This window comes from Pygoscelis adeliae, unplaced genomic scaffold (assembly GCF_000699105.1).
Source record: "Pygoscelis adeliae isolate BGI_AS28 unplaced genomic scaffold, ASM69910v1 Scaffold183, whole genome shotgun sequence".
Taxonomy (NCBI): domain Eukaryota; kingdom Metazoa; phylum Chordata; class Aves; order Sphenisciformes; family Spheniscidae; genus Pygoscelis; species Pygoscelis adeliae.
Genome location: NW_008824536.1, coordinates 2,174,503 through 2,187,947, shown reverse-complemented (window position 1 = coordinate 2,187,947; position 13,445 = coordinate 2,174,503). Strand labels below are relative to the sequence as shown.

The following is a 13,445-nucleotide window of genomic DNA, read 5'->3' as shown; positions in this document are numbered from 1 at the left end:
GTTTGTATTTTTTCTTCTGTTCTGTTTCTTTCTTACAAAATTTTCCAGTAATGTGATTTTGTTGCATATGAATCACTTATTAATCTGAAGGTTCAAAATTTGTATTAGGCGTTTGCAGGCAATTCATATTATGTAGGTTTGACTGCTTTAGTAAGACTGTGGATGAGTTTGCAAGACTACAAGGCTTATTGATTGGGAAGCTGCTTGCAGTGAGAAGACGACTGAGCTAAGATGGAGCGTATGATGAGATAAAGGCTAGGTTAGGAAAGTGATTATGACTAGGGACCTGCTAATCACTGACCTCTGTAGGGATCCTGTAGTTTATCACTAATCTCACTTGCACTTGGCATTTTCCTGTGTTGCTGCTTCATTGTTCATAGCCGAGTGAGTAATTTGGCTTGGGATGAACAGGAGGAGGGTGCTGCAAGTCCAGCAGCTGCACTTGTTGGCACTGGCTTGTTAAACATCCTCAGTGTAGCCAGCAGCGTGCTTGGCACACATTAGCCAATAATACTTAAACAAATTGTTGTGAAGAGAATAGGAGGTCATTTGTTTTAAGCACTTTCCTCAAATTGTGTTGCTTCAGATCTCTGTTTCATTTCCATGAGTTTTTGTCACAAGTATTATAAGGAAAAAATGTATGCAGTATTTTTATATGTATTCACAATTATAAATGTGTATTATGTACTTTTAAAATATTAGAGATAAGATTGTAAGTATAAGGCATATTAAAACTGTGGCAGCCTCTATTAATGAGTAGGCCTATATAGAAGAGGAAGAAATTATTCCTCTGGTGCTGTGGGAAATGTCTAGTTATGTAGTAGAACTTCTATGGCTGCATCTGTCAGTCAGTCTTGCCTCTAAGAAGGCGGCAGCACACCAAGTCCTAGGAGCAGGGCTGGCTTTGTGTTTTACTCAAACGTAAATTTTTTTCACCGTACTGAATAACTGCTGAAATATAATTTTTAATACCAAAAAAAAAAAAGGACCTGTACTGGCGCCAGCAAGGATGTTATTCTGTAAACTTTGCATACTTTCTTTCTACTTTGTGATAAGTTGGAAAGTGATATTAAGAGTTGTAGAAAAATACTTACTTTGAATGTTTTTCTTGCACCATCCGTATGCACCTGTCGGTATAGCTTTTGCAGCCTGTTCCTTGTTATATTGGATCTGCATATGAAAAATTATTTGAATGTGTTAATTCTGTGGGTAACAGAGACACGTACTCTGTTGCTGAATACTTTGTTACTGGATGTGGAGGGGGAGAAAGCAGTATAAAAACTGATTTCTAGCCAAATCTACCAACACCAGTTTAATACCTTTGAGGATTTTTTTTTTTTAGTTACCAACGATGTTTTGTTTTAAACTGACTTTTGGGTAGGCTATCTGTTGTGACTGGTTAACAGTGTTATCAATGATGAAATGATGATTAGGAACTGTAAAAACACGCTTCAGGATTCACTGAAAGATGATTCTCTGTACAAGTAGGGCAGACGTACTGCGTGTCTGACAAACAGCAGCTGCCAGCTGTGGTCACTATGGTATTCATACTGGATGATAAACATTGCTTCATTAAAAAATGTTGGTGCTTTCCATATTGCCAACCAAAGAAATTCTTAGCAGTGCATAGAAAGATCTTTAGTCTGTAAAGGGTTAATTCTGTGGGAATTGAAGTAATTTTTTGCAGAGTTATGTTCTGTCATCCTCTCGTAAACTAGGCATTATCTAGAAGCAGTGGGGAAAGGCTGTTTTACTACTGGCAGGCATTTATAGCACATTCACTGAAGTAGTCCTCAACTGAGTTAATGTAGTGCTGTTTTCAGCTCACTATCACTTTGCATCTTGCTGTTTCAGTTCATTCTGTGTTAAGAGTATTTAGGCTGCACAGCTGTTATACAGATAGGTTTATTACAGAATACAATTCCTTGTGTGGTATTCAAAAGCTATATTAAGTTGTGAGCATATCGCATTTAGACAAGTGATTGCAAGAGAAAAATAATTATTTACTAAATGCCTATTAATGTTTGAATTGGTACAGAATGTGTCAAGGTTTTAAGTTTATGAAGTTAGGAAATACTTGTGGTTCAAAATGCTTAGCAGGATTTTCTTGGTTGGGTTTCATTTAACTCCATAGCCCTTGGGCTTTAAGCCTGTTAGGTAGTGATTAGGTCATTGAAGTTTTTGTTGATGAAAACACAGGAAACTTACTAAAAAAAATTAAAATGCAAACTCATTCCAAGTTATGAAAAGATTCAAATGCCTTGTGAGTTGATCTGTGCAGATTTAAGACTTCTGTATATAACTAACTCAATTATTTTTAAATGTCCGTTGCTTTAGTTCAAATCTGGTTGGAAGACAAAACTTTGGCATATAGAGCCACCGATATGTAACCTGAAGAAAAGTTTATCATGATGCTACTTTGTAAGCAAGGCATAGATTTTGCTTACAGCACATAACTTTTGAAACGTGAGTTAGGAGGTACGTGATAAAGGTGATCGAGGAGCTGATGATTCACAATAGCTTTGTGTAGGAAGCCCTACTGCACGGGTCTGATGGGAAGTGTTGGAATTGAGAAAACTGGCCAAGGTTGCTTTACTTCTCATGAATATATTGTGAAAATAAAATAGGATCTGAAGAGGAAATAAATTTTATTTGGGCATTACTTTACCTTCCCAGCTGGTATGTCTACACACTACCTTATAGCCATGTTTACGCAAACCTGTGCAAATGAAAACATTCAATGAGGATTTTGTCATTTAATAGTGTTTTTGCATATCCTTCTCCTTCTTCCAATTGTCAGGTGCCGTAGTGACTTTCCTCATGTCCCCTTAATGCTGACCATTAATGTTCCTGAATTTCCAGCTATAATAAAAAAGATACTATTGCCATCTGTGTAGTGAGCACTGACTGAGACAAGACCCTTTTGAGAGAGGATGGAGAGGATACGATCAGACAGAGGGTATAACATACTCAAGAGCAAATCTTGTGGGGTAAACCTGCAAGACATTTTAGGGTCTGCTTTGGCTTTCAGTGTCACTGTATTTTTAAAGTTTGCATGCTCATAAACGCTGGTACTCCAGTAAGTTTGGTTTTTACAGTAACCTCTACATTTGTATGCTCTTCTGTCAATCTGTAGAGAATCTGAATAATTAAGAAAGGTATTTGATAAGCTAAAAACCACCAAAGGGATACTGCTTTGATGTATTTCTTCTCAAAATCTTCTCAAACCTGACATTACCCACCTTTCAAGTATTTGACTCACTACATGGAGTAGTTCCTAAGTATTTTCTCTCTCTGTTGATAAGTAAACACTACCTGTGACGTTTGCTTACAAGGCTTTAAATAGTGAGAATAGCATTGTGCCTAGACGGAAGAGCAGCTGAAGTGTGTTGAAATGACAACAGGCAATTTGTAGTCAATATTCTTTCACTTTTCCGTTGTGTTGATAGTGAAACCATCCTGTGATACTGCCAGACAGCACGATGCTGGGAAACCTTTTCAATGTAGTATCAGTGAAGCTTCAGGGGCTGTTGATGGAGTCCTTCCTCTTCTCTCATGAACAGTGCAACAGATATGCTCTAGCGGTGCCTGGGACAGCTCACCTCTCTCCCATCCTTCTGCTATGCGAATGTGAAGATCAGGCCGCTAGCACAGTGCTCCAGTCCTGCAAAAGGGAGTTGAGTGTGGGCTCAACATGTGTTTCTGTAGTGTGTGCCTGTTTTCTGTTATTTTTGTTTGAAAATGTGTACCTTCAACATTGTGACACTATTGCAGGTTTGAGAGTCATATCTAAGTGCTCGCACTGGGAATGTGTTTGGGAGACTCTCTCTACAAAAGGCACCGTCTGGTACTTGATCCTAGGTTGCTTCCCAAACCCTTCATTGAAAAGCTTAGCCATCTGAACACAGGTTAAATGTTAATTTGCTCCAGCTCTAATTCTTGGTAAATATTTAGGCAGTGCAGCATCAGGCAACCGTGACTTTTCTCGATCATTTCTTAGAACCAAATTTAGTATAGATTGGGCTATTCTAGTCAGCTTTTTTCCTTTAGTATGAACCTGCCAAACTTTTTAAGTGATAACATTTAAATAACATGATTTTATGTATTCTTATCTAACAATTTCTTGCTTGCTAACAAACCATAATTTAAATCATAATTTTTCTAGCCTCTGTAGTTGACTCTTGTACAAATCTTTGTTTTAAAACCTGCCTGGAATACTGCATACTTCAGTCGAAGTTGTTTATCATGTGGTATAAGATCCTCATTTTCTGGAAAGAAAATGCTGAGTCTGGTTTAATAGGAACAGCATGATTCATGCTACTTCATATAATTTTGCATGCTAGGTATTTTATTTGCTTGGTGCCCGATAGTTGTTAGTGGCAAATTGCTTCAGCAGAAAACTGTTAACTTTTTTCCTTCCTTTGTTACAGCAGAGCTGCCATTTTTCAAGCAAACTATTGTTGACCAGACTACCTGTAGTTATCAAGATGATAATCTTGCAGAGATGTTGTTCCAAGAGATTCAAACTTCCTCTTCCTCTCTACTAATATACACAAGATGCCCTTTTTAAATGAACAATAAGCATACTTTAGTTTTTCCTCTTACGAAATTACATTTAGGGAATTTTGGTAGTAAGAGAGAAAATCGGAAAAAGCAAAGGAAGTCCTGTTCTAGAAGTGCAATTGCAATAGCATGGAGCTCTTTATCACTGAAATGGGAGTGTGTAAGAAAGGCTACTTTTTCTTCTTAGAATCATAGAATCATTAAGGTTGGAAGAGACCTCCAAGATCATCGAGTCCAACCATCAACCCAACAACACCATGCCCACTAAACCATGTCCCTAAGCGCCTCATCTACCCGCCTTTTAAATACTTCCAGGGATGGTGACTCAACCACTTCCCTGGGCAGCCTGTTCCAACGTTTAACCACTCTTTCAGTAAAGAAATTTTCTTATGAGGACTGGATGACACACACATTGTTTAGAAAAGGGAATGCCTAGCTGGATAAGATGACATTCATTTTCAAATAGATAAGTATCATGGTTTATTAATGGTTACCTTTGGATAAGACTGAGTGGTGTTATGGGGTGTTTCTTAGCTCTAACTGTGTCATAATTAGGGCAGGCATATGCACTTGGCGTTTTCTGTTACGCACATACTTGATGACTGTCTGATTCTTGACATTGTTCAACAGAGACTCCTAGTCAAGATTTTTTTAAAAAGTGTTGATTGATAAACTTGTGAGCCCTACCGGAGAACTTTCACACTGAGTTTTAATATACAAACATGCCAGTTTGGTGGCATAACCAACAAATACAGCACTAAGTAGCTTTTCTGGAATTGACAAATATATTGCTAATGTCTTGTGACCTCATACAGCAACATTAGAGGGCAGCTGCTCTGCACAAGGCACTATGTTCAGTATGTGCTACCTACAGGCAAATATTGCATATGTGGCTGAAGAGAAGAGTCTGTTTTGCTGTCTTGACCAGTTGTATTGCTTGAGTTTTGTACCCAACTGGAATGTACACGAAATGAAAGGATTTTTAAGGATTTAAGGGAATAGTGTCAAGAGCTGAATGATTTAGCCATGGTTTAAGTTTGGTGTGGGTTTTCTTGTTGGTCTGAATTGAAGTTTTTGTTCACTTTTCATGTGCTTTTGTTGGTTTTATTTTACTGCTTAGTATATTCGTCAGCTAAGATGATACCAGCTATGTGTTAGTTTCATGTAGGAAGGAGAAAAGTCTAAAAGTATCTCTACCTCTGCTCATTGATAATGGAAGTGAAGCTGGACCTTTGCTCTTTTTATTTAAACATACTGATAGGGATATTTTATAACAATAAAAAATTGCAGTAGTTCTTTTTTACTGCTCGGTTACGTAAGAAATGGAATTAGGTAAGTATGTCATCTATTACAGTAGTGCTGTTTGAGTGTGTTAAATGCGGATATATAAAAGCCTACTTTTATTCATGCGACTTAATTTTTGTAAATTTACTGTGATGCTAACAGATTTTCTGAATTGCATATATAAGGACAACTGATGCAGGTATCTAGCGGATTTTAAAAAGAACCTAATTTCAAATGTCTTTCTTTTATAGGAAAAACCTCAGATAGAGGTCCATTTCCATTGTATGGTAGAGATACGGGGTTACCAGGCTGTCAAGTAAGTATAGTGATGATTGAAAGCAAATGGAATAATCTGAACTAAAATTTAGTTTAAGTTACTTGAATGTGTCAGGCTAACAAACATAATAAACAAGAATGTGTTCCACAATTTGCAGAATAAATTTTCTGGGTTCTGTGTGGTCAAATTGCCTTGCACTTACATACATCCACTTAGAGGAGATACTTTTGCGATGTGCAAGTGGAACTGGTTCTGTAGCTCATGAGCATGAGGTCCTATGTTTTTAGTAAAAGGGAGATTGTTACTAGTCTGAACATACTGAGCAATGTGCTTCAGTTGTGTGTATTACATCTTTCCTACAGATAATCGTGAAATGAGTTTTCTTACCCTTTGCAGTTACTCATTCCTCTCTCCAAGTCTGCAAACAGAATTGCAGACCAGTACTGATTGCACATCATGATTAGTCTGTGATACTCAGATTGTTCACATATAATTTGTCAAAAAATACCAGTAATTGGTGAATATAGTTAATTAGTTAACTGTTACTCCTAGTGGAGATCATGTGCATTTTTTAAGGAAAACAGTGTTACAGGGCTTTCAACTTTTAACAATTAGGTTATCCAGTGTAATACTGTATTATTTTGTGCTTTTCATTATGTGTTTTTTAATTAAGAAAACTTTCTTTTTACGTCTCTAAATCTTCATTTTAGAGTGAAGATTTCTTCCATGTTATTTCTAATGAGCCACATTAAGAATACTCTGTTGATCGTTGTTTAAAAGTCTGTTTTGAATGTACAGGAAGTTTGGATGTTTAAAAAGTATAATTAGCATTTGATTACACTCAGTATTTGTTGACAAAGATTTAAATAACTAATATATTGTGGTTTTAATTCTAAGAAATGAATTTGTTATGCTTGTTTTCTCAGAGAGGAATCTTTTTTAATTTTACTGTAAGTAGACTGTTTGCTTTGAACTGTGATATTTTCAGGAACATCTTTCTTCTGAAGGGTAAAACTTAGCATATGAGTTTGATGTCTTGGTTTTGAGTCTTTTAACTAGTAGTTTGGGAAGTGTGAATGGGCAGCACCATGTGGCAACGCAGTCCTAACATTGCTTCCCCTATTAAGAAAGGATCATTCTCACAGCCTTTACTACTTCTCTGCAACACAGATGTGACGAACAAAGACCCATTTGTAATTGTATGGGTGAGCTTTCAGTAACATTCTCACAAAAAGCAGTATACCTCTTTAACTTCAAGTTATGGGCTTCACATTATTGCTAGTCTAGACAGTAAAACATTGTATTAGTGTTATTACTATTGTTCAAATAACTCTGTATGTACTGTGTTTAAATATAATAACTTAAATTTGACATTAGTTTGGAAGCAAATTAATTTCCACGTTACTCTTTCATGAAGTTAATGTTCTGTATTGGAAAATGGGTTTATGTTAACTTTGCATAAAATTCTGTTTTGCTTTGTGGTAATGAGTGTAATTTCTGTTGTTTGGTTTCTCACTGAGGAAGATGCTTTTATATGTCCTAATTGTTTATATCTAGACCATTTAATACTAATTTTTTACATGTAGCTATTTTAAAGCAAAAATCTTATACATATTTATTTCTATTAACATCACTTCTGATTCTGTTTATTCCTTTGATATGCTTCCTACTATTTCCTCTCCCACAGTTTCTTCTTTCTTAAACATTTTTAGTATATGGGAAAAATGTTGTTATAGGTAAATCTGTTTTGTTTTTATATTCAGGATAATAGAAAATGATAATAACTTTCAGTTAAATTTTAATTCAATTTAAATTTATGTGATAAGTTACAGTTTGTACTTTAATTTGGTCTTATCAGTTAAATCTGACAGTGTTTGAAATAATTTACTAACTTGGAACATAGTGGGATTTCTGAATCTTTTGGGATTTTTTGTATTTTTCATAAATCCATGGCAGTGCCTGAAGTACAGCTCTCATTGTAGCTACGGTGTTTGAAAGCAATCATAGAGAAGAAGGTCGAAAGCAATCCTGAGAGGTCATTTTGACAATCCAAATGAAGAATCAGCTGCATTGTCCCTGACAGATGCTCATATAGTCAGTTCTTAAAACCCTCTAGAGATTGAGGAGACTGCATGACCACGCTGGGTTTTGTTTTCCATTACTTAAATGTACTTACTCTTAAAAAGTTTCCCTGATGCCTTATCTAAATATCATTGTAATTAAAGCATCTAACTCTTGTCTTACAGACAGTGGACACGGAGAAGAATCTATACACTTAAGTCTGTAGAGGCAGTAAATTCAGTAGACTAAGATGATAAGGAGTCCTTAGAAAAGAGAAGGTGTAAATGGAGTTAACTTTTACATTGGTGTGTATAATGCAGAATATAGTGCAGGTATATTTTTAATAGCGGGTATGTAAGAGGGTCTATCTGAGGTTGAAATATTGGTAGAAAAGCTTATGCTCTGCTGTAGATGTTCTCCAGAAGGTTCACAACCCTAGGGTATTCCAGTGTTTTAAACTAAGTTAAATACCTCATCTAAGGCCTTACCGTTACAGCAAAAAGAAATTTCCTGGATCTTTCTGACAGTACTGTTTTGCTATGTGGTATTTGCATTTTTCATAACAACTATCCAATCTTTGATACTTGTTTGATTGGTGATGGTCTAAAATTTCCCAGTACCTTCTTATGGTAGTGCTGGCCAACTTGTCATTCCTCAGCGTATATTTTTCAGTTTACAGGTTCCATATGCAAAAATGTATTTACTTCTTAACACATTGCTTCTACCTTCTCTAAATTTGTCAGTGCAATTTTGAATTCCAGGCTTGCACTGCATTTGTAGATCCTCCTGGGTTATTTGCTTTGTGAATTTAGTAAATGTGGTCTTCATTTTTCATCCAAGTCACTTATTAAGAGGTGGAATGATGCCCAAAACCAGACGCCTGTAAAGTCTCGGTTAATACATTCACGCAGTGTTGATCATGAACTCCCAGCTACTGTTTTTTAAACAAGTTATGCTCTGTATTCAGCAGTAGTTTTAGTTGTCCTCCGTTCCTTAGTTCACCTGTGAAATGTGAAAGTAGTAAAAGCCTTATTAAAACACCTCTTACGCTATCTGAGAAGGAAGTGAGATTGGTTTTACATTGTTTATTCCAGCTAAATCCATATCACTTCTTCGTTATCTTCTGGCATTTGCAGTCTACTTATTCCAGTATTCTTCCAAAAAAAAGAAATTTAAATTGTTGAGGAATTACAAGCCACTGCTTTTGTTCCTCCCTGAAACAAACAAACCAACCCCATTCTTTTTTAGTCTCTGCACTCTCTCCGAACCATGAGTTTTCAAAGACAGTGGCTAAGGTTTCTAAAATTGCAAGAATGGCAAGAGCCCGTCTTCTGAGTATCTCATTGGGTACAGATGAATTGAAAATACCTAACTTCTCCAAATACTCTCTAACCTGTTCTTCTCTTAACCAAAGTTCTTGCCGTATGTCATTGGTGTAAATGGTATTAATAACGTGGTGTGGATGTGTGATGAGTGTTAATTTTTACTTCCTAGTAAGTTTACAGAGGGCTGGAATGAAAATTTTCAAGACCGCTGTGAACTGAAATGCTTAAGACTCTTACTATCACTTCTCACCCTTTACTGAAAATGATCTAAGCAGTGATTTGTAAGGACTGTTAGCTACCTACAGGCTTTATATTTAGGCTGTAGGAGTTTAAGTGTGATTGATTTTCAATGTAGCTTAAAAATCTAAGCAACTTAGGTAAAGAAATGTGATTCAGGTATAACATGTGGTCACAAGAATGTAAATATGGCTAATTTATGAATATTTTACCAAACAGGAAGTGCATACTTTCAGGTTTTATTTTCATCAGGTGTCTTAAGCAAGCCAAAAGGGAGCATCCTAGAGTGTAGCACTTTGCACTGAGCCCATTCATGCAAATAACAGTGTTGAGTAAAGTAGTTGTATTTGTCTTAAGCTGTGTTTTTAATGTGGTTTAGTGTTAATAAGGTTAATGGTGTATGTTCGTGTGCTACATTAAAACCTGTGCTTGTCTAGTGCTTTGCAATCAAGTTCTGAATCCTCTTCCTTTTTTGGCTTTATTTGTACTTTACTGCATACTCTTTCTCATTCTGACAGGTCTTCGCTATATTCTGCACCTTTCCAGCTCTTACTGCCTTTTTTTTCTCTCCGATGTTTCATAGAGTATATAGACTCTTAGTGGATGGGTAAGATGACAAATCGAGGCTTATGCAGAGCTGGTTTAGATGAATGCCAAAAACTTTTACCTGGACAAAGAATTGACAGCTTTTAGAAGACATGTAAAAACTATATTTTGCTATCAGAATGAAATGCAGTGCTACATGGCTTGACAGAAAGTCTCTATTTGTGTCTTTGAATTGGAGGAGGAGGGGTTGTTTGTGATTTGGGGGAGGGGGGGAGGGATTCCACCATTCCTGTTGGCTGTGTAATTGCAGATTTGGAAAGGGCATCTTTTCACAAATCTTAAATCAGATATAGATTAAGTTTTCAGAAAGCTTCTTGTAATAAAAAGGGTTTTCTTTACATTTGTGTAACTTAATACTGAAAACTGTAGCTTATGTAAAAGAAACGAGATTAGACTTCAGGTATTGAATGCATGACTCCCATTTCCAGGATCATCAAAAAGGTACGCAGCTGTCACTGCACATTGCTTTGACAGGTCTGAGCTCTGAGAGCCAAGAATTGGCACTATTTTTAAAGTGAAATTGAGATAAATGTGCAATACATGTGTAGCTGCTAGACTAATTCTTCTAATTGTTTCTGTGGGTCTTCACAGAAGCTAACTTTATCCCCATGAGCCTGTAAGTGCCCCAGCTAATTGGCAGAGAGAGGGGGGGAATGCTCCTTTAGCCTAACAGTGCCTGTTCTCATGTGCCTGGCAATGTCTGTGTCTCCCCACTGGCACCACTAGGCTGAAGATAGTAAATTATTTGTGACTTCCCCCTTAACGTTCTGTTTTAATTATAAACAATCATGCACAAAAAATAGACATTATGGATTTTTTGACATGTGGAGATAACCCACTTACCCTCCCTTCATAATAATTTCAAGTCCGCACACTATCCCACGTGCGAGAAAGGAGATAAAATCGAGTGCTAAATGTAATGGATGTTAGGCAAGAACTGAAGAGGCATTCACCAGTTTTTGTTTAAAGTGTAACCTTTCTATAAAGAGACATACCTTTATTTTTCTAACTCTCTAATCTGTATGTTCTATATGATGATGGGGCACTTTAAATGTTATCAAAACAATTTAGAAAAAAGTTTATTGATAAATCTGTAGATTAAATATAGATTATATTTACTAAATACATTTCACTTAGTCTATGTAAAATTATATATGTATAAAACTGCATAAAATATATACTCTATGGTACATGATATATACATATACTACTATATATTTCATGCAGTATGAAATATATAGTACTACATAGAGAATATATGAAGAATTTATATGATACTGTGTATACTATATATATTTTATTTAGTAGTGGCAGCTGGATTTTTAACTCATTTCTGCTGCTACTGTTATATAAGTTTTGTGCACATTGGTAATAAATAATGCTGCTTCAGAATCTTTATTTTTTGGATGAAGAAAAAAAAATCCAATAGAAAGCTGGTCCATCAATGTTTCCAGTAATATTACTACACCGTTTTCCCTTCAATAGCTGTCAGCTCTGCTATTGCTGTGAAGCTAATGTGAGGTGACTCATTTAGCAGCATATTATTGCATCATTGCAACATGATGTAAGGCACATCAGGCATTATTAAATTAGTCTGAATTTTGCAGTATGACGGTAACATTTTATGCACATTAGCACCATACTTAGTGCTCCTTATGGGAATATACGTCAAGGAAACATATTAAGACAAATTTCAGTCAATTTTTCAGGATTTACCAATTTCTTCTTTATCAGGAAAAAAAATATGTTTCACTGGAATATTAAGACAGATGGAGTGGCCTTTGTGCATCTTCTGAGCATGTTTTGTGTTTCTTAAATTACTTCAAATATATGCTCTTACTTGGGTAGTACCTTGGAGAAAAAATTAGCTGACTTCTCACTGATAAAGTAAATTGGAACAAACTCATCCATCTTCCACTTTTGCTATGATTCAACATAGAAACATTCTCCTCATCTGGGTGCCACAGAAAGCTAGATTTGTATATGCCTGACTCGCTTGTGCTGAAAAATATTACAGAATTTAATACAGTATAACTATTGAGCAACTGGAATTCATACTGTTGGCTTTTTAGCAAAAATTTGTGACCTTTCTTTGTTTATTGACTTAAGAACAACTTTCTTCACAATTTAATGTGGAACTTTTAAGGTTTGCATCTTGTTGTCTGCAAATTTAGTGATGTATTAGATAATAAATTTACAAGCGTGAAAAACTATTTATTAGCTGTTACATCCTTCACAGACTAAAAAGTTTGTTTTATTTTTGTGCAAAAAAATTTTAAGTCGCTTCTTAACAAACACACTCCAAGAACTTTGAAATAAACCCAAAAAAATGCGTTTAGCACCAATTTCTTGGGCAATTTAACAGATGATCACTTTGGCAAAAGAAATGTTTGCAAGCGTATGTTACTTTGCCTTTGCATAGTCAGTAATTTGCCTCTTTCCAATTTAAAAAGACTTCAAAGCAGTTTGAGCAGAATGCAAATCTAAAGAACAATCCTGCAATGCTGGGGAAAGTAGTATCTCGGAGCACACTCTCTCTAACAGCTATCTCGCAGGTTGAAGAAGTGTAATAAGAGTAGAACTCCAGAAATTTGAGTTGTCTAGGGAGAACATAAAAGCTCGCTCATATTGTGCATAGGCAAAAATGGCAACTTTTCTGTGTTACTGGTGAGGTGGTGAGGAATATGCAAGCAAGAGTGAAAACAAGTGTCCATGGCAGGATGTAGATACCAGCTGGCTGCATAGAGAAAAAATAATAGAACTGAATAGCACCAACTTAAAAGTATTTTTAATATGTTCATGAACTATATAATTGTAAGATGTGTATATAGTATAACGGAGAAGATTACCTGATTTTATTTTTTTAGTAAAGCATCGGGTAACATTAAACAGCTGGAAGAATAAGCATACAGACAAAAGTGTGAATGTTAGGAGGTAAGAGTGTATAAAAATGTATGTAGGAAGCAGAAACAAGTTTACTGACAAAAATGGAAAAGCAAAGAACAGTATGAAAAATGTAATTTGAAATACATGTTTTGTAAGAACAACAAACTTGGAAGTGGCGAGAGTGAAAGAAATGACTGATTGTGAAT

At 35.8% G+C, this 13,445-nt stretch overlaps 1 protein-coding gene across 2 annotated transcripts in view; it reads left to right on the top strand.

Annotated features, from left to right (window-relative positions):
- TCF12 (transcription factor 12) overlaps positions 1–13,445 on the top strand; it is a 182,359-nt gene that overhangs the window by 97,923 nt on the left and 70,991 nt on the right. For both annotated transcript variants that reach the window (XM_009321587.1, XM_009321588.1), the window contains exon 7: positions 6,099–6,163. In XM_009321587.1, the coding sequence (XP_009319862.1) occupies positions 6,099–6,163 (65 nt within the window). The remainder of the gene's footprint in view (positions 1–6,098; positions 6,164–13,445) is intronic.